The 21,556-nt window shown below is 35.2% G+C and overlaps 1 protein-coding gene across 2 annotated transcripts in view; it reads left to right on the top strand.

The window, feature by feature from the left end:
• Positions 1–21,556, top strand: part of USP7 (ubiquitin specific peptidase 7) — a 72,783-nt gene that overhangs the window by 48,809 nt on the left and 2,418 nt on the right. For both annotated transcript variants that reach the window (XM_084537277.1, XM_084537278.1), the window contains 23 exons: positions 639–693; positions 1,220–1,300; positions 1,388–1,478; positions 2,342–2,424; positions 3,422–3,531; positions 3,846–4,002; positions 5,086–5,230; positions 5,820–5,950; positions 7,021–7,155; positions 7,330–7,431; positions 8,084–8,189; positions 8,575–8,667; positions 9,640–9,707; positions 11,675–11,775; positions 13,158–13,311; positions 14,023–14,090; positions 15,289–15,397; positions 15,489–15,566; positions 15,852–15,952; positions 16,464–16,563; positions 17,421–17,540; positions 18,823–18,894; positions 19,791–19,881. In XM_084537277.1, coding sequence (XP_084393403.1) covers positions 639–693; positions 1,220–1,300; positions 1,388–1,478; positions 2,342–2,424; positions 3,422–3,531; positions 3,846–4,002; positions 5,086–5,230; positions 5,820–5,950; positions 7,021–7,155; positions 7,330–7,431; positions 8,084–8,189; positions 8,575–8,667; positions 9,640–9,707; positions 11,675–11,775; positions 13,158–13,311; positions 14,023–14,090; positions 15,289–15,397; positions 15,489–15,566; positions 15,852–15,952; positions 16,464–16,563; positions 17,421–17,540; positions 18,823–18,894; positions 19,791–19,881 — 2,351 coding nt within the window. The remainder of the gene's footprint in view (positions 1–638; positions 694–1,219; positions 1,301–1,387; positions 1,479–2,341; positions 2,425–3,421; positions 3,532–3,845; positions 4,003–5,085; positions 5,231–5,819; positions 5,951–7,020; positions 7,156–7,329; positions 7,432–8,083; positions 8,190–8,574; positions 8,668–9,639; positions 9,708–11,674; positions 11,776–13,157; positions 13,312–14,022; positions 14,091–15,288; positions 15,398–15,488; positions 15,567–15,851; positions 15,953–16,463; positions 16,564–17,420; positions 17,541–18,822; positions 18,895–19,790; positions 19,882–21,556) is intronic.

Raw genomic sequence — 21,556 nt, 5'->3', positions numbered from 1 at the left:
AGTACAGGTGGTGTTCAGGCAGCTGGCTACATCCTTGGAGTTACTGTGAATCCAAGAGTAACTGTTCAGATGAGTACAAAGGAGCCAGGATAAGTCCATTTGCTTCCTCTGATGTGCACAAATAAGCCCTGAGCACTGCTTAGCTGCACCTGAAGGGCGCTCTGTACAGAGGCAGCTAGAAGTTTGTTGTGGGAACTTTTCTGACAGAAGTGAGTTGGTCCAAGGTCTCCTCTTGAGTTTTTGACATGAACTGCAAAAAGTTTTTAGATCAGAAGAATTCTGTTACCAACTGCCTGACCCTGGCCTCTTCCAGTGGCATGGGCTGCTTTCCTGTTACCAGGACCACAGAAAGAAAAGGCAGGTGCGTGCAAAGCAGCTGCCAAAATGTCCCACAGGTTCACTGCCCCTTCCTCCTCTGAGCTGGGCTTACTGAAAGGAAAAATGGCTTTAGAAGCAGGCTGTAGGCCAAGTAAATGCTGTAGAACTAAAAAGCATGCTCACCAGGCAGTACTAAATCTTAGTCTATACATCTTGCTATATATTAAATTCCTGGTATGAGAAGAAATCATGAAAATTACTTCTGAGCTGTAAATTTTCTTTATGGTATAGTAATTTTTCTATTGATTTGCCTTACAAAGGTGGGAAACTTTAGACAGCTTCATGCAACATGATGTCCAGGAATTATGTCGAGTGGTATGTTTTTGCTATTTCTTACTCATGTATCATAGAATTGTCTCTTGATATTGTGTGTATATAATACAATACAGTAACATTCCTAGTAATAGTGACGCTTAACTGATTAAATTAAGGCTATGTGCCTTGGTTTATTTCTCTCTTTTAAGAATGGGATTAATTGTGACCTTTTGAGGGTGAGGAGTTTGTGAAGGATAGGGAAGGTAGAAAATAAATAGAACACACCTATTCTAGTGATCCTTATATTGCTGTAGAGAGGAATGCAACTTTGAACATGCAGGTGCATCACTTAATTTGTGAGGTTTTCCAAACCCAAAAGACGGTAGCTGGGGTAGCCCTCAAAACATTTTCTAGGGGAAAGAAGAGAATTTGGAGGACTAAAAAAGGAGATGCCAGTATGAATAGACTAAAACTTTGTTTTTATGCAAATGAATTAGTTTAATCAGTATAGTAATCATTTGTATGTGATGACTGAATTTAGCAACTGTGCATGTTTATCCTATGTAAAAACTGATCTTTCTTTCAGTTGCTTGATAACGTGGAAAATAAAATGAAAGGCACGTGTGTAGAAGGCACTATTCCTAAATTGTTCAGAGGGAAGATGGTGGTATGTATTTAACCTGTTAGTACTTCTTAAAATTAACTCTGTTATTTGCGTACATTGAAATTCTATGGTGTTTGTTTTTGTTTACAGTCTTATATCCAATGTAAACATGTAGACTACCGATCTGAACGAATAGAAGATTATTATGACATCCAACTAAGTATAAAGGGAAAGAAAAATAGTAAGTGATGCGTTGTGATATGCACCAATCAAACACTTCAACATGCTGGGCTGTTTGTTTTGTTCTGTTTTGTTGTTACCAGATGGGTTTAATACCTGTTTGTTTAGTGCCTGCTGATTTCAAATGGGTTAGATGTTGCTCATCACTTTGAAGGATCCTTGTTTTAATTTCAGAGGAATGGGTCTTACTTTTTGACAGATCGTTGAAAACATTTTCTGTAGAAAATGTCTTTGCTTATGTTACTCTTTTTCCCTTTCTCCCTTTTCACTACGCTGTTCCTTCCCGCCTAATTCTCTGAGATATTTTCATGAAACTCTTTGAATTTAGAGGTTTTACTAGTGTCACGGAAGTGCATCAGTGACATGTTAATAACAGTAGTGTTATCGCTGTAGGTTATAATTTATGTATGGAGATGAACTTATGGGTAATAGGTTCATTGTTAGGCCTGACCATAGCATTAAGGAAAAAAAAAAAAAGAATAAACTAATCAGAATAGCATAACGTTGATCATTTATCAGTGGTCACCAAGTATTTGGCATACAAGACATGAAAAAGGATGCGTAAGACTCAAGCAAACAAAATTATCTAGTTTGCTACTTAACAGTTGTAGAGAGAATACATTTGGCAGGCAGTTCTAACTGATTTTAAAATCTTGAAATTTTATACCCCTCCAATTTTGGTGTGTTTCTTGATATTCTTGAACAATGTAAAACTTTAATTTTTATTTTTATAAAGACAAATACTCAAGTACAAGTTCTAGTGTCTTAAAATGTTATTTGATAAATATAATGTTAAGCCCTTAGCTAGAGTAAACTTAACTTTTTCTTCCTCTTTCCATATTATTCCCAATCCTTTTCATTTAGTTTTTGAGTCCTTCATTGACTATGTTGCAGTGGAACAGTTGGATGGTGATAACAAGTATGATGCAGGAGAACACGGCTTGCAGGTATTTTTCTTCTTTTAATTTGTTTTTTAAATTTTATTTTTGTGTCCTTGATAAAGCAAAGCTACAGTGGCCAATAAACTTTGCTACTGATACCTACATTCAAGGTTGTATCAACTGATCTTAGCCATTTTTCTCTTCAGGCAAGCTTGTACATAGCTTCTCTAAGTTGCTGTTAGACTTCTCAAAACAGAGCTTAGATTTTAAAAGTCTACTCAGCAGTGAATTTTGGTTTTGTACCTGTAACAGTTTCAGTGACTAGAATGATTTTACTGTTAAATTCTCTACTGATTTTCAAGACTGAGAAATTATTCAAATCCTTTCTCTAAGAGTGGCCCACTTTTCTGTGTCTAGTAAAACAAAACAAACAAACAAAAAAGCATAGTTCTGAAAGTTACTTTAGAGAGGCAATTTCTATATCATCATCAAGTGCACCTGTGGAATTTTGACTGTTCACGTGTACATTTCTGAGCTTTTCAGTTGTACTTTGCAGCATCTACTGTAGAGAGTAGTAGTCCTTTTACAATTTTTCTTTTTCTACTAGAGCTTATTTTTGCAGCTTCCCTATAGCAGTTTCTGTCAGTAATGTGGTAAATATTATTAGGTGTTCTCAGAAAGCAGCATAATAGTGAAATATTTGTTGTCAGGATACAGTGGACACGAAATTCAGAATTGATCAGAAATGAGATTTTGCCTCAGTATTCTTTTTAATTTCATTTATACCTGAGTTGCTCGTAACGTAGTGCTATGTTCACATGTGCTTCATGAATGACCTAAATTTAAATGAAATGTTTTCTTGTATGATGTTACTGGAGGAGCTCATGGGAGGACTGCAGCATTAAGATGTTTCAAAACTGGGGTGGAAGTTAACTATTCTTTGCACATTATGGTGTCAAGTCTATAAAATAAAAGTTTAAAGAAAAATATCTTCAGCAGGCAGGTGTGTCAAATTGCTAAAAATCTTACAATTTCAACCCTCTGTTTCCTTTAAAACGTCTAGGAGGCAGAGAAGGGTGTGAAGTTTCTCACATTGCCACCAGTATTACACCTACAGCTCATGAGATTTATGTATGATCCTCAGACTGACCAGAACATCAAGATAAATGATAGGTGAGTTTGGGGTAGATTTTTTTGGTGCATTTTTCTTTGTGTGCTTTTAGTTTTGGATGTAGAATTTAGACCAGCCAATGTATTTTTGTAAACAATAATAATAATAAATAATAATTAATAAGGGCAAAATCCTATTTTTGAATCAGTTCCAAGGGGGAGGTGTGTGTCCAGGCATATGTTAGAGGTCCCCGAATTGAATGTTAAAGTGTTGAATTTGTCATTCAGAACTGTAATTGCCATTTGTAGCTGTTGTTTTAAACATAATGCAAACAAATGTAGTTTTTTAATGTAGTTTTTTTCTTCTTCAAAATTAGGTTTGAGTTCCCTGAACAGTTGCCACTAGATGAATTTTTGCAAAAAACAGATCCTAAAGATCCTGCAAATTACATTCTTCATGCAGTTCTAGTACACAGTGGAGATAACCATGGTGGACATTATGTTGTTTACTTAAATCCAAAGGGTGATGGCAAAGTGAGTATTCAAAAACAACTAAACATATTTGTGTGATGTAAATAGATACTTGCAGTTTTCATAATGGGAAAAACTTTGCAGCTCTTCTTTCTCTAACAGAAGAGAGTACTGGCATGGTCAGTTAGTGAAGTCATATCTCTGTTTGATGTAGTTTGTAGGTTGATACTTGTCATTGTTGTTTCTATTCTAACATATTTGGGAAACTTGCTTTGGATTTACAAAGACAAAGCAGCAGCCCTCATGTCTAGTTTTCTTTTGCTCTTTAGGGGAGAAGTTTGCATTTGGAGGCATCACTTGCCTTATTAAGAGAGCACCTTTATATTTGCTGTTGGCTTTTGGCAAAAGACTAAGGGAAGCCCTTCAGTCTTCTGTCTGTGTGTTGAATTTCTACAGTGAGCAACTTTTATCCAGCATTTCTCAGACTTAATGCTGAAGCAAATATGAGTCTTCCTAATGTTTCTGTGACTCAGAAATTCAGTGTCTTTGCATGTCTGTTACAGGTTTAGATGACTTGATCAGATTCGATGTTTATGGGTCAGGTGCCTCTTCCCTTGAGCTTACTGGTTTTGTGTGTCTATGACTGTTCACAGTAAAATGAGCAGTCAGGTTTTAATGTGAATTTGTTTCTATTTGTCTTTTCACTATTAATCGGTTTTATTGGTTTTATTTAAAATTTCCTGTAAACTATGTCAAATTTACAAATAATTACCAGGTATTTGGTGCATCATTGCATTGTGTTATTTAATAAAAATAAGGCCAGCTATCTGAACTTCATATAGAAATGTGAAATACTTCAGGAATAGTCTTGAGATGAATCCTTTGTATAATTATCTGGCTAAAAGCTTTTGATATTCAGTGTAAGATTTTCAGATGAGTCGGAGGTACTTATGGCCTCCCTTATGCTGAGTGCAGATAGCAGGTAACACAAATTACAGCGAACTGTAGAATTTTCTAAACTCGTGATGCTTGAAGAGAAATTTTAATTACTTGGAGCTGAAAGGCATGCCAGAAATAGGATTAATTTATCATTCAAGAACATGTTTTTGTGTAAAACGTTATATTTATGTAAAATTTTCTCTCTAGTGGTGTAAATTTGATGATGATGTTGTATCAAGATGTACAAAGGAAGAAGCGATTGAACACAACTACGGAGGCCATGATGATGACTTATCTGTACGACACTGTACTAATGCGTACATGTTGGTTTACATCAGGGAATCAAAATTAAGTATGTATACCCTGTGTGTGTTCCAAATTAGATAGGGTAGAGGGATTTAGATATGTATTTGATTTCTGAATTGTTGACAGCCTTCTTATACAAAGGGGCTCCGTTAGTTATAGATGGCATCTATAGATTCTGTGGGGATCGACCAGACTTTCTCTCACTTTTAGAAAGTGTGTTCTAATCCTCCAGCATCTTGTCTTAGCACAGTAAGACAAGACTGTGTATCAGCAGAGTGCTTCATCCTTAATTGTTTTATAGGATGAAAAATCAGTGACTCATGGAAATTAAATCCAATCCATTATAAATATGTAGATATATGTATATTAAAAACAATCAGGTGGTGGTAAATTTTTTTTTAATCCTGAAGTGAATATCTAATTCAGAAGTCTGTGATACATATTTCATGGAAATCATGCATTTTGGCTCAGGATAGAAAATACTTATTTTGCCAAAACATGATGATATCAAATCATGTTTTTAATTAAAAGATGAAAAAGGCAGTTTTTTTTTTTTCTTCAGAGAAAAGTCAATTGTGCATGAAAACCCTGTTTGATGTAAATTTCAGAATGACATAACAAAATTTGTCTTGTAGGTGAAGTTTTGCAGCCTGTTACGGACCATGATATTCCTCAACAACTTGTAGAAAGGCTACAAGAAGAGAAAAGAATAGAGGCTCAAAAGAGGAAGGAGAGGCAGGAAGCTCATCTCTACATGCAAGTGCAGGTCAGCTTTTGAAATAGATCAAGTTACAATTGTCTTCCAAATAAATTCAGAATATTTTCAACTCTTGAATATGTGTTGGAAGTAGCATTTGAACTGAAATAATTTCAGTGCCTGTAAGTATATTTACATGTGCACTGAGTACTGATGAAACAAATTGTACAGTGCTGGGAAATAAAAGCATGTTACAGGCACTTCTGTTTTCTCTAGAAGGCTGTGAAAAGTTACTTGCAAGGAAAAATAGTAAGTTCAGGTGAAAGGAAAATGAGTAGGTTATTTTAAATGGCTGCCCTGCCACTGCACTTTTATCTCCTTCAGGAATTATTTTCTAAAATTAGAATGTATCTTGCCATAGGCAGCAAGGCTGGACTTCTGCCAAACTGAGCTCATCAAGTAGAAGCAGAAGGAGAGAGTGCTTATATTTGCAATTATCTCTTTGGAAAAGCCAGATGGACTAGATTGTTATGAATTGCCTTAAGGAACCCTGTTTAGGGCTCTTTCCAGAGCCCATCTGGCAGAAGAAAATAAAACCCATTTTCCATTTGCTTCCATGTTTCTTTGCATGTTCTTTCTAGAGTTCTTATGTAGAGCTATTGGTAAAGGTTGGCTTGTTCCATACTACATTTACACTAGAGCTATTTCCAGTGGAGAGATTAGCAGAGTTGTGTGGACTTTCTCTGTTAAAAAAGAATACATGGGAGTTGTAGCAGATGCAGGGAATGTTTTAGGTCATCCTCTGTGTATTGCACAAAATAAAAATAAGCCTTTTTTTAAGCGCCAACATTTTTAGAATTTTTAGAACATGTACGTGTTTCCAAGATTGGGATCTAAGTGCAACTGGTGTCTTATTGTTCAGGATTTGTACATTGATTACTTACACTGATTTGATTCACAATTTTTAAATTCCATGGTAATCTGTATGCTTTCAAATTTTCTTCATGAGAACACAAATAGTGTCAGCAATGTGATGCCAACAATAGAGTCAATGACACTGCATAGGAAAGCATCAAAAGAAAATATTGTATTGTGGAGCTGAGTAATACAAATAGTAACCTTTAAATGTAATTTTTCAGATAGTAGCAGAGGATCAGTTCTGTGGCCACCAAGGCAATGATATGTACGATGAAGAAAAAGTGAAGTATACTGTTTTCAAAGTATTAAAAAACTCCACGCTTACGGAATTTGTTCAAAACCTCTCTCAAACAATGGTAAGCTTTCTGTGACTGGCTATCTATTTTAGTATATTATGATATGTTAGTTTTTATCTTCTCCATGTATTAGCAGCAGTCATAGTTTAGACCTTTTAAAATAGAAGTTCTGTTTGGTTTAATAAAAATATCTTAATCGTTTTTGTTTCCTGTCACAACTTTTATTTATTGCAGGGATTTCCACAGGATCAGATCAGATTATGGCCAATGCAAGCAAGAAGCAATGGAACGAAAAGACCTGCAATGTTAGATAATGAAGCAGATGGCAATAAAACAGTAAGTATTCATTGATAAGTAACATGTATGTCGTCCATGATTCTTGGATTTCAGATCCTAACTTTGGGACATCAGATTTTTAAGCGTTTTAATTTAGCCTTTGTCTGGTAAAGTTTCATATTTGAGAAGACTTTGGCTATAGTGGGTTGATTGAGGTGGAAAGGGGGATTGTGGTGCATAATTCTTCCATGAAGAAAAGACATGATAATGGTTTATATCCTAGATTTTAAACATAAATGTCTTTTTAGTCGTCTATTATTTGGGCAGAAGCAATGGATTTAACAAAATGTATCACTTAAGATGTAAAACATTGTGCTTAAATGCCACAAGAAAGGGATTGGTTTCCCTGTCCTCTATTTTTATAGAGTGAAGTAATTTTCTTGCTATAACAGAGATGACTGTAGGTATACTTTTAAATGAAAAAGAAATAGGTCCATTTTAAGTAAAACCTATCGTTTGTGCTTCATTAAAACTCTTTAGTTTTTTTCTGTTATTGTTTCTCTTCTCATAAACTTTCTGTCACTAGTGCAGCTAAAAGAAAAAAAATCTCACTCATAAAGTATGTCAGAAAGTTCTCCTATCTGATGAAAATGCAGATATTAGTTTATATTACATTCTCTAGAGACTTTTTTCTTCTTCCACATCTACATAGATGATTGAGCTCAGTGACAATGAAAATCCATGGACAATATTTTTGGAAACAGTAGATCCAGAGATGGCTGCTACTGGAGCAACATTACCCAAGTTCGATAAAGATCGTAAGCATATATGCTAAAACTCGAGTAAATGCAAAATACTTTGGATATTATGTCAAGAAACCTTGTGTACTTGTGTTTTTCAATGATGTCAATGATGTACCCATCAAACTACAGTGCTGAAATTAGTTTGTCTTGTGCTTTTTTTTTCTTTGATTCTTCTTTAAGTGCAAGGTGTGTTTCAAGTGCTTTTAGAATCACTGAATAATTTTTCATAAATGCAGGTAGATTTATATAAATTCAGTATTTAAGAATATTTTAAAGGCATTAATTAAATGAATAAAGGAAAGACACACTTTGCTGTTTAAAGAAAAGTACTTGGGTGACTATTTCCAAACATAGTCAAATACTCCTTAGAAAAAAAAATAAATCTTGTCTTAATTTCTAGATGATGTAATGTTGTTCCTGAAAATGTATGATCCGAAGACTCGGAGTTTGAATTATTGTGGACATATCTACACACCTATATCCTGTAAAATACGTGAGTTCTGAAATTCAAATTCATTATTATAATTGAAAAATTTTAGAGACGATGGATTGTATATCTAATTTATTTTTAATAATTAGTTGTTTTGTTGAAGTCAAATGTAGGCCACAGAGTGGAATTTTGGAATTTTGATTTCTTCCAACACCAGTGCTGGTTCTCTGGTACGGTTTTCTTTCCCATGTTGTCAGTGAAACAAACTTTCTGCAAGCCTGACAGTTTTGCCTTAACGCAGCATTGGCTGGCAGTTTTTTTTTTTTTTTTTTTTTTTTTTTAGTTTAACAGTATTCTTCAGGTGTTGCTGAACATAAAAAGTTGTTTCAGACTTACTGTAAAGTTTTGTGATATGATATTGCTCCCCAGTTTGTTTTTTTTTATTTCAGGTTATTTTGCTGAATGGACCTTTGCAATCACTCTTAAAATAGTCATATGCAATTTGAGTACTCTTGTACTCATTGTCACAATGGTAGCCTGAGAATAGCTGCTTGGGTTTACTTAGCTGTGAGCCTTGGTTTTCATATGGATCCATTTAAAGAATTCAACAAGTGGCCACCACGTTAAGATACTTTGTCATTTTGAATATCGCACTCTGTTGATTTGTACAGTGCTTCATATTTTTGCATTTTATCCATGTGATTTCAAAAAAAATAAAAATAAAAATCCATCTCTGAAGAAGGAATATTGTAATTTAATTTCCTTGGTCTTGGATGGCCTTGCACATTTTTTTGTTGTTGTTGTTCAGATGAAGTGGAAGAAAACCTTAAAATCTCTCTCTGGGTTAAATTTCAATATTTAACCCAGATATTAAATATCTGGGGCAGCTTTAGCCTAGAAGGTTCCATTCCTTAGAAAGGCATTTTAAAACTATTTAACCAGAACAAAAGAAAATAGATTCTCTGTTACTTCACAGATAGGTCTTGCAAGCAGTTACAGTGCAATGCATTTCACACTCCTTTTCTTTTCCACTAGGTGACTTGCTTCCAGTTATGTGTGAGAGAGCAGGATTTCCACAAGAAACTAACCTTATCCTCTATGAGGTTTGGATCAATAGACTTGTTTATTGTAAAAATCATTATTGCTGTACCGGTAGCAAATTTTGGGGTCTTTTTCTTAAGGATGGACCACTGTTTGATAATGTTCTAAATTGTGGATAATAACAAAGAAATAACCAAGTAGGTTGAGATGCAAAGCTTAGCATGGCAGTTGTGACCTAACGTTTTCATGTACAACACAGACACAGTTCTGTCACTCATAAATCCAGTCATTCACACAGAAGGGAACACTTGCATCAGGAGAGTCTGTGGAGTTGCAATCTGGGACATTTCCAGCACCTGAAGGAATGAGGCCTTGAGCAAACTGCTCTAAACTGGAAGTTATCTCTGCTTATAGTAGGAGGTTTAGCTAAAGGCCTTCAGTGGTTCCTTCAAATGAAAATTATTCCATGAATCAAAATGCACATTTCTGAACTTTTGATATTGCACATCTGTTTCACTGTGTTATCTTATATACTTAAGTACATTACTAGTGTTCCCAACTCTTTAAAAGAAACCGGTCAATCTAAAAGAAACCAAATGGTGAAACACTACTTGAAAATTGAAGCTCAATATTTAAAAGGTGCATAAAAGTGACTAATAATGTACACGTATGTTATAATACACTGTGAGGCACGAATCTGTTAACAAGGTTCTGTCAAACCAATACATTTTTCCTGAGAACTGAAGGGATGAATATTTTGACTTGATCAAGTAAAGTGGTAAAGTATTGATTTACCGTTTTTGTCCCTTACATTCTGTAGCTAGAGGGTGGGGAAAAAAAAGTTTTATTGGTTAAAAAAAAAAAACAGCAATAATTTATAAGTCATAAGTACTCTAACTAGTAGTTTTGAGGTCTACAGTGCTGCAAGAGAGTATCAGCAGATAGTGAACTTTGGAACAGATTTAATATTAGAAAACTAGAAGTCTGAGGCTTTAAAAACCACAACAAAAAAAAATCTCTACACAAACTCCTACATGTACAACTTTGCTAATACTAAATCTGTGCATATCCTCCAAATCTCAGTGTTAGAGGAGCTATGATGCCAACATTATTGGCCGTTGTATTTTCAGTGCCCCTCTTAGACGGATGAGTTGAGAAAATGTTGCATCTTCTTCCTTCCTTCCACAAGTTCAAAGTCAGCAGACAAAATACTTTACTATTTCTGTAATAGAAATATATTAACAAATCTTTGCAACTGCTGTATTTAATGAGTACCGAAGGTACAGATCTTGCCAAGGCAAAGTTCTTATTATAGTAAGAACAAGGAACTGTTTTTTTGTTTTGTTAGCTGTCCTGCTGTTCTCTCTGGTGGTTCCAGGGGCACACATGCAGTTCCATGCTATAAAGCAGACCTGTCAGGTACTGCTGTATGTATTTCTTTTCAAAAATCACATGCACCTTACAATACGTAAAACGTTTTTACTCCTTTACTGGTCAGGGTTGCATTTGTTTCTAGTTATAGGCAGGTGCTTTTATCTCAGGAGGTTATCCTACAAGTAAAAATAATATGTATATATATAATTTTATAATATAAACATTTGTTTGGGCTTTGTTGTCTTTTTTGTGTGTGTTCCTTTACAAAAATACTGTATTATTAAAATTAGTAAGCATGCTTAGTATTCTCCAATCTTTCTGGAAGCTGCATGAGTAGAAAATTAATCTGAAATTTACAAAATTTCAGTGGTATAATAATACTGAATGATAAAATACTTTAAGATAACTTGAGTGAGAATCCTAAGGTAAAGTATTGGTAAAATAAGCATTTTCATCCATAATAATGAGGTGGCTGTGAACCTTACCTAAGATTGCATTTAATTAAAAAAAAAAAAAAAAAAAAAAGTATACACGCACACTTCTTTCAGTTGAAAGAAGATAAATTTATCTTGTCTGATTACGTTTACTATTGTGACTTTTGTTTTTGTCTCTTGTTCATTCTGTGTGATAAACAATTTTTGTTTTTTTGTTGCAGGAAGTTAAACCCAATTTAACAGAAAGGATTCAAGACTATGATGTATCTCTTGATAAAGCCCTTGATGAACTCATGGATGGTGACATCATAGTGTTTCAGAAGTATGTATTTTAAGGGGCAGGCTTATGATTGCAATTAAATCACCTGGTTCACTTTGAAAACAGAACTTCCTTTAATTTAGTGCTCTAACAGGAGAAAAGTATAGTTTTCCAGCAGTAGACATTCTCAGCAGTTCTCACTTGTTCATTCAAAGGGGAAATTAAAAAAATATCAATAGCTTTTTAATTATAACTTTACATAATTTAAGGAAATTCATCCTAGTTTAGAAAACTAATGCTCATAAATACTGAAATACGTCTCACTATTACCAAAGAGTGTGGTTCAGCATTACTTCTGCGTTCTGCAGCTTTTTACTTGGAGCCACTGTAACCCAAACAGTGAAGAGCCTACCGGAATTTCAGACCTTGGGTTCTGTACCACCAGTGCTGTACAAGGCTCTTGACTTGGAGCTCCTTTCAACTTAGAACTGAACTCCTCTCCATTTTTCCTTTTATTCATGCTCACTTTAAGTTCCATATTGGTCTGCGGTGATGAGATGCTCCCAGTTTGCCTGAGTGTATGCAACTCTTGGGTGTACTGGTGCTTCGACTGGAGTTTTCTCTAAGGCAACAGGAGAACTCCTGCTTCTTTATACATTAAAGGGATCTTTCCTAAGCTTGTCAGGGCTATAAATCAGCATTTCAATGCTCTCACTCCTGATGGTCACACCCAACTGTGTTGCTCTGTTTCTCTCCATGGGCTGACAGTGGGTGGAAGCCAGCTAGTCTATCTTCAGCACTCTTACCCCAGATTATGTGAGATGAATGTATTTCTCATGTCATGCCTTGGAACTCGCATTCCCTGTTGACCCAGTTGGTGTTATGCACCTTTGGCTGGCTGCTGACTTTTGGGTAAGTGCACAGCTTGTACCCTGGTGCTATTTCTCTGCTGAGAAGATAGGGGTACCGGTCAGTAGTGACCCAAACCAGCATCTGTGCAGGTTGTTTTGCTTCTGTGGTTCAAGGAGTGCTGTTGTACATCTGGCCTCTGTGCAAAGCAATTGATACAGGGGTATACAGAAAGTTTTGGCAGCATTAATAAAGACACACACTAATGTGCCAGGGTGGAGAGGGAGGGAAGAGCGTTGTTAGAATGCTGCTGTGAAATGAGTGGAAGTGTCTATTGCCAGATTGCCAAATGAGAGAGCACGGTGTGCAAGTGCATTGACTCGTGCACCGCACAGAAATACTCAAGGGTGTGAGTCACTACTGACTGTATTAATTATACTGTGTACAAGTGGTGGCTCCTTAAAAAGGTTTCTTAACTTTATTTCTGTATTTCTCAACTGTCACTGATTTACTGTAGAACCTGTTTAAGAGCCCTAGCTACATGTATCTATAACAATGTAATGTGTAATGGTGTTATCATTTGTCTGCTCTTGTAGGGACGATCCAGAAAATGATAACAGCGAACTACCAACAGCTAAGGAATACTTCAGAGACCTCTATCATCGAGTGGATGTCATTTTCTGTGATAAAACCATCCCCAATGACCCTGGCTTTGTAGTTACTTTATCCAATAGAATGAACTACTTTCAGGCACGTACCCTATTTGTTTCTTTGCATTTATTTCCTTGTGCTGGAAGTGACTTCTGCATTAGTTCAAAAGCATGTTATAAATATTTTTAGGGAAGAGTAGATACATTCTTGTACACTTCTTGCATTATGGTAAGAAAAAAAATATAAGAAAGCCACTAATGCTTCTGAGAAGAAAATACTTAAAAAAATATATTATTTTATTAATTGGAGTTCATGCTGTGGCATGAAAATATTGATGGGAACAACATGGTGATATAACACAGCAAGCAAATTTCCTTTGAGTGAATTAAAGAACAGTGAAAATCTTCAAAGAACAAAGAATACAGGTTTCCTAAAAAATATTATAATGAAAAACAAGAGGAGTACAGCTATTGTTGTGGCCCTTTGGTGACAGTGATTTATTGTAATTAGAGACATGTTCCCCTCCCATTCCCTTTCTTTCTTACTCTGGGTCACTTGTTCAGAAGCTAGCAATAGTAGTTTCTTCTTTTCTTGGAGTAGACATAGTGGGTCTCTCCCATTATTTCTCTAGCATGACATTTTTGAAGTAGAATAATGAATGATTGGGGTTGGACCAAATGACCTCTAGAAAATGACCTTCCAACCTTAAAAATGACCTTCCAACCTTAAGCATTCTGTCGTTGTATGACTGTAGAGCAGTGCCACAACTGTCTGAAAAAACACAGAACTTAAACAAATTTTTGTTTGCAGGTTGCAAAGACAGTTGCACAAAGACTTAATACGGATCCAATGTTATTACAGTTTTTCAAGTCTCAAGGGTAAGACAAATTTTCTAGTTTGGTGTTCTGCGTCTAAAGTATTATTTAAAATACTTAGCCCCAAAATAAGTAGGTTTCAGTTAATTTGTAGCTTTTCCATGTTGTAAACTAATTTTTTATCGTTATAATGTTAACATTCCGGCCCACGCAGCAAGTTTCATAGACAATTCACTATTACAGTGGTTGGCTCTAGAGACCCCATGAATTGTTCATTTTATAAGAATTGTAGTAAGTACAATTAAAAAAAAAAAAAAAAAAAGCATTTTAAAGAATTGTTGTTTAATTAAAATTTCTGAAATTATTAATTGTTTCAGAGCCTTTATGGTATGGGTCAAGTTTATTAAACTAATGGAAGTGCTATTTCAGAATATGCAGATGTCTAGAATGGAGGACGCCAGAAATAAGTGCATACGTGAAAGCAGGATTTTTGCTGCTGTTAAAGCTTTAAATGCAGGAGCTACTTGTTTCTGACTTTTATTTTTACTATTTATTTCCTGGAAGTCTGCAAATAAGGAAAGATAACTTCATCCTGTCCAGACCCTGTACAATGACAGTGATCCCACAGAGCTGCTAAAAGGGTTGTTTCTGTTTGAAGTGGTGGTTTTGGGCACAGTTGTGTAAAACTGGATTTGAATCTATAGAAAACTGCAACTGCAGCAGAAAACAGCATACTAGTAGCTATAGGTATATTCTGCAGGAATAACGTGCACACAGATTGTATAAACTTATTGTATGTATGTAAATGTAGAGTGCTCTTGAATCGTTAACCTTCAGGTCTCTCCCTTCCTCATCAAGGAGCCTGTATCAGTATGGATAGCTCTGTAGTTTACTGGGCTTCGGTCACTCTGGAATTTTGCTGTGTCATATGGCCCCACAAATTAACCTTTCACAATCTAAATCAGGTGACTTCAGTGCTGCTATACTAGTAGTTTCAGAGGAATGTAGGTCTGCCACTCTGCAGGATTAAAGGTGAACTCTTAAACATCCAAGTGAGTTAACATGTACAGCAATAGTATTTCTGTTGCCCTGTGCTTGCCTGTTTCTAAAAATCAGTAAAGCATTGGATATAATGCTGCTTAGCCTGTACTAGCAATTACGTGAAACTAGTAGCCAGGAATAAAAATGTTCTTGGTACTTTGATTTACTGAGCAGCAATGGATTGTAAAGAGATGTTTGTTTTTCTTTTTTTCTTCTGTAGTTATAGGGATGGCCCTGGCAATCCTCTTAGGCATAATTATGAAGGTACTTTAAGAGATCTTCTGCAGTTCTTCAAGCCTAGGCAACCTAAAAAACTTTACTATCAACAGGTAAGAGTTTTTTGTTTTTGTTAGTGTGAATAATAATAAAAAATTGCCCTGTACAAAGTATGCCTAAAGTGTTTCTCTTTTCTTCTTTAAGCTCAAAATGAAAATAACTGACTTTGAAAACAGAAGAAGTTTTAAATGCATATGGCTAAATAGCCAGTTTAGGGAAGAGGTGAGTGAGGTTGGCTGTTGTTTGTTATAATTTCTTTGTAGAAGAATGTTCGTACATTCTGCTGCCTCTGAAGAACACCAAGTTAGAACAGAGATGCACCTTATAGAAAACAATGCCAGTTCTTAACAAAAAAAAAAAAATAAAATTGAAGCAGTTGTTCACTTCAGTAACTTTTATGTTTTAAATATGGATTTTTGATGAAAAATCCAGTGTTTTCTGTGCTTTAATATGGTTGTTTACACTTTCAGGTTTTCTAATCACTTTTCTGTTCTAAATACCACCTAGGAAATAACAGTATATCCAGATAAGCATGGGTGTGTGCGGGACCTGTTAGAAGAATGTAAAAAAGTTGTAGAACTCTCTGAAAAAGGTTCAGGGAAATTAAGGTAAAGCTGGAAGATTTTGTATTTCCTCTATGTGATTGTATGTAGAAAAGTATCCATAGAACTTAAAATACTGTGAAAACTATTATTATGTAATGAAGTCTAATGTTGTGTTAAAAAATTAAAAGATTCAGGAGTCCCATTTAAGAGAATTATTATTAAATACAAATAGGAATCTTACATAGCTATGTAAGTTCATGAAATAAAAAATAAATTCTTGAGATGCTTAAGATTCATCAATCTCAACTATTAATTCACAATTTAATAATTGTTTCCAATTCATGCTGTTCACTTTTCAGGAGAGAAAAGTGAGATCATTTAAAGAGAGTTTAAAAATTAGTAAAACCCTTGCACTGCTAAAATTGAAAATTCAATCCTAGTATCTGTTTACGTTCTGACTATACTAATTCTTCTTAAGGTTTGAGAAACTAATGTTGCATTGTTTTTTGTCTTTTCCTCACCACCCTTCATCCCTCCCCTTTTAATGGTTTTTTTCTGTTCATGTGTTTTTAAGGCTGCTAGAAATTGTAAGTTACAAAATAATTGGTGTCCATCAGGAAGACGAGCTGTTAGAGTGTTTGTCACCTGCAACAAGTCGAACGTTTCGAATAGAGGTAAATACTACTTTCTTTAAGAAACTTTAAAACTTTGAAAGAAGAAATTATCTCAAGTGGTTATTGTCTTTTCCTAGATTCTGTTTTTCAAATACTGTGATAACTTACAGCAAGCAAGAATACATGATTATACATATATATTTTAAAAATGATCCTTCTAAAATCTCTGTTCCATCTCCTACCCTGTAATGGTTCCATTCTTTCAATCTTTACATATGTTTATATAACAAAACATGAACAATTGGCAAGGGCCTGTCTTGAGAACATTTGCCTTCTTAGCAATAATTAATTCCAAGATTTGTGTGGGGACTCATCATGCAAATTTTCATGCTTGGAACCCACATTGATATGCAGAATCGTATCCTAGAAGACTGCTTCCTTTTCTTTTTAAGTTAGAGCTTCTGAAGTCAAATCTTGTTACTTAGTGTGATTTTTCTAAACATTTCATCTTGCAAATCTGTTAACTTGCCTCAAAGATAAAAAAAAAAAAAATAAAAGAAAAAAAAGAAAAAAAGAATAGTAAGCTTCCAATGTAAAGCTGTCATGAAAAGATGACAAGAGAAGGTCTGTAATATTTTTATAACTACAGATGATGGAAGATTTCATGTCAAAAAAGCCATCCAGGAAAGCCAAGAGAGTATTTTACTGAATAGGGGAAGCTCGAGTGTTGTTGTGACAGAGATGAATGGGGGTGGGGAGATGACACTGTCAAAAAAAGGTCTGTCTTTAATTGTTTTTAAATAGACTTGTTTTGCATCAGTAACAATACATTAATTGTGCATTTAGTTACTTAATATATTGGTTTTTTTAGTGGAATCTTTAGCTGATTGCAGTCTTAATTTTATGTCTGTATCTAGGAAATTCCTCTGGACCAGGTAGATATAGATAAAGAAAATGAGATGCTAATCACAGTGGCACATTTCCACAAAGAGGTTTTTGGGACATTTGGAATTCCATTCTTGCTGAGGATACACCAGGTACATATGCCTCCCTTTTCTCCTTATGCGATAATCTTTCTGATGTTTCTTAAAATACTGTAAAAGAAATAGAGTTAGTAAAAATTGTTCCTGTTTAAAAAAAGGGGGGAAAAAAAAAGTTCTGCCTCATACATGCATTTTTGTGGTTAAATCCCTTACTGTCTTGATTCTCCTTTGATTCTCCTCAGATTGTTCAGTGTTTCAGTGAGCCTTTTTAGGTCGTGAACATCAAGCTGGTGATTGACATGCTGTATATGTAATATTAAAATAAAAGTAGAATCTGATTTCTAATACTGTGTTAGCAATTCTGATGTAAACTTAGTGGCAGAAGTGGTGAAGCCAATGTTGTTCGGCTTCTTATTGAGACAAATGATTATGACAAATTAGTGAGGTTGCTTTCTTGAGCATTTTCTAAGATGACTGCGTTTTATAATTTATTTCATAACTTTAATAATTTGGTATGCTTTATCTTCCAGAGCTGGAAGTTAATATAAGAATGAAAGCTAATTTTGAAAGTTTAATTTATATTAAATTTTTATGTGTTGCTACTCTAACCAAGTGTCACACTATTTCTTTCAATAGGAAAGTGTTTTTGTGAAGGCAGTTAGCACTTGTGCTTTTAAATAATTTTTCTGGTTTTTGTTTGCTAGTTTATATGAAAATTACATAGTTTCATAAAAGTTTTGGAGTGAGAAATGAATCTCTGAATCTTTGTGTCATTTTACCATATTTCCATATTTTTGACCAATGTAGAGTAAAATCTTTGTGTTAATTTTTGGTGGAGACTGCATTTCCCTAAGATAGCTCTATTGATCTTTAAGTTAACACTGTCTGGTATTATATTTCAAGCAGCTTATATACACAACATGCAGAAAAATACTATAAAATTTACTAGTTGAGGGGAAGCATCACAGCTGTAGAGGTTTGAAGAAGCAATATGCTTAGGAAAGATCACTTAAAAATAATAATACGTACATTCTTTAAATCCCTATTTTGCTGCTAATTTTCTAACTTTGTTTCTTAACTTTAACCTGACTTGTATATATTGAGCAAGTCAATTTATGGGATAGATTGCATGAAGATGAATTGATAAGACTCGCAGATGCCGAGTTTATAGAAAGTTGTACATTGTATGTACTCTATTGTAGTAGTGTTGACACTTCAGTAATTTTGGTAATAACTGAGAGATTAAGATATGCAATGTATTCTGATGTAGCTTGAAGTAGGACATGTTTACAGTACCCCTTTTGTTTTTTGATGTTAAAAATCTTGTAATCATTAGGGTGAACACTTCAGAGAAGTTATGAAGCGGATTCAGACAATGCTGGACATACAAGAAAAAGAATTTGAAAAGGTAATTGCAAGTTGGAAGAAGTTTTATTGCTGAAGGCAGACTCTTAAGTTTATTTCAAAAAGTTGGAAAACTGTAAATTAGGGATAAGTGTAGATGTTGATTAGTAGAACAGTTGCTTGCCCTAATGACCTTTCTGAGAATAATTAGGCAGAACATGTAGGACTAGTACTGTGTAAAAGCAAAATAGCTGAACAACCTATAAAAAGTTTGGATAGTACAGAAGCTCAAGAGGCCATGCACTTTAGTTTTCTGCTCAGAGTAGAACTAGCTTAAAGTTAAGTCAGGTTGCTCAGGATTTTACCTAGTTGCAATTTAAATATTCCCAAGAGTGGGAATTCTGCCATGTTCTGAGCAGTTATTTTAGAACTATATCACTGTCATTGTGAAGGTCTTTTTCTTACTTGAGATCAGAATTATCAGAATTTGTCATTTTTGCAGCTTGTGATAGTAGCCTCTTGTCCTTTTGCTGTGCACCTCTTGGAAAAGTCTGCCTCAGTCTTCACTGTATCACCCTTCAGTTGGTGGAAGACTGGATGTTCCTGTTAGCCTTTTGTTCTCCGAGCTAAATAAACGTTTCCCTTAGCTGCTTCTATGCCTCGTGCTACAGCCCGCTAACTGTCTTACTGGCCTTTGCTGGAACCACTGCAGTTTGTTTCCAACTCACTTTCATTAGAGGGCCTGAACCTGGACACAGTATTCCAGATGCAGTCTCAAGATTTCCTGACTGTTCATTTTATCCTGCTGTCTACGTAGCTGATGAAGATCTTAAACAGGATTGACTTTGGTATCAGCCCCTGAAGAATACCACTCATAACCAGCTGTGTTTTATACTGTGAAGTTAGACTTAGAGGCTTTATTTCAGTACAGTATCTTAACATTTTTCTTCCTTTTCATAGTTCAAATTTGCAATTGTAATGATGGGCCGACACCAGTATCTCAATGAAGATGAGTATGAAGTGAACTTGAAAGATTTTGAGCCCCAACCTGGTGAGTTGTTCTCAGTCTGACTATTATTCTGACCTGCTGAAGTCAGGTTTGCCAGTTATAAGGCAGTTATCCTTAACTCAGAATGCAGAAACAGATCGGTTGTTCTTTGTATGTCAAGTACACTGTATATAGTAACTAAGCAAGTGTTTGCCTATACTTGTATTCACACTTAACTGTTTGTCTTGAGAATATATACATGTATTCTGTAGACATATAAATCACTGCATAGTGTTTGCTTGTGAGCTAAAAGTTCGCGTTTGAACAACCAGCATTTGAGCAACCAGATGGGTCAAATATCCATACAGCATACTTTACGGAAGAGAGTTCTGTTACTTGCACTGTATCTGTATTGCCCATCTTCTCCTTTGTATATTTGATTCTCACATTGTTATTGGAGTAGGTGCTCATGTTACTCCTAAAACATAAGAAGGTGCATCCTCATAAGCTCCTTAAGTGTGCCACAAAGAGGTATTTGAGTTCTCATATTCATTGAAGACATTTCTTGTTCTTTCCTGATACCTTTAACGAATCTGTAGAATTTAACAAGAATATTACATATGTGACTAGGATGCTCTTTAGATTCTTTAGACAAGATTCACCAAACTACAAATTCAGCTCTGTTCTGAATTTGTCAGTGGAGGTGGTCTACCATCTTATTTACTCAACTGATATTTAAAGCGTTATTCTCTGAGGAATATACACATGCAAGAAACCAGGTTATTCATTGAGGAGTCTCACCACAGTCATCTTTGGGGAGTTTTAGTTGGAAATGACATCCTTGAAATTGCAGTTAGGGCTGTATTGAAAGTCATGAGTTGTCTTCCCCCCCAAATTTGCCAAATTTGCTCAGATGTTTTTCAAGCTCTGGACTTATATAACAGTTGTAAAGATTTCCTGTGACTGTCCATTTATTTGAAAATCCATATAGAATTAGGCCTGTAGTGTTAATGAGTACTTTATAGGGACCTAGCAAGAAGTCATCTCATTGGTATGTCATACAGCCAGGTTTAAGGCTAACGTCTGTGAATATGAGGGGACTTGCCAAAACTTTGGATGTCTCCATGTGAACAGGCCATCAGTGAGCAGAGGGAAGTGTGGTTGATGTCACTGGGGGGACCTGGTTTTCTGCACGCATTGTGGGGGGTCTCTGGATGACTAACTCAGAAGTAGACATTTGTCAGTGGGCAAATAAGCCCTTTCTTGTGTGTTCAGATCAGGCAGAGTCCTGATTTTGTTCTAAGTCATCTTTCTGAGTGCAGGGAAAGGGAAGGCAATAGTCCAAAACAAGTTATTGGACTTTCTGAGCAAAGCTAGAGCCAGTATTGCTGAGGCAATGTGAAAGACTAGGTAACTAGGTCAAAAGTACAAAACATGGAAGAAATTGGAAAGGGGAGAACTTAGTGTTTGAAGCAGCTGCAGGGAATCTGAGACTAATCGGCTTCCATTTGAGACTTGCCCTTTTGGTATTATAAACTTTGATAGAATTAACTCCCCACAAGATTCTCCTGTTGGGTGATATGATGTCCTAATGACTTCTTATCTAAATAGTATTTCAAGGTGTAGGGCTCACAAGTTTCTACAAATACCAGATTTTAACATGTGCTGAACTTACTGAACTGAAGGTTTGGCTTTCACTAATTTTATCAACATAGTTAGTGTCAATCAATGCTGTCCC

Source organism: Aythya ferina (genome assembly GCF_964211825.1).
Source record: "Aythya ferina genome assembly, chromosome: 15".
NCBI lineage: Eukaryota > Metazoa > Chordata > Aves > Anseriformes > Anatidae > Aythya > Aythya ferina.
The sequence above is the reverse complement of the archived record's forward strand: the minus strand, read 5'-3'. Positions and strand labels throughout refer to the sequence as shown.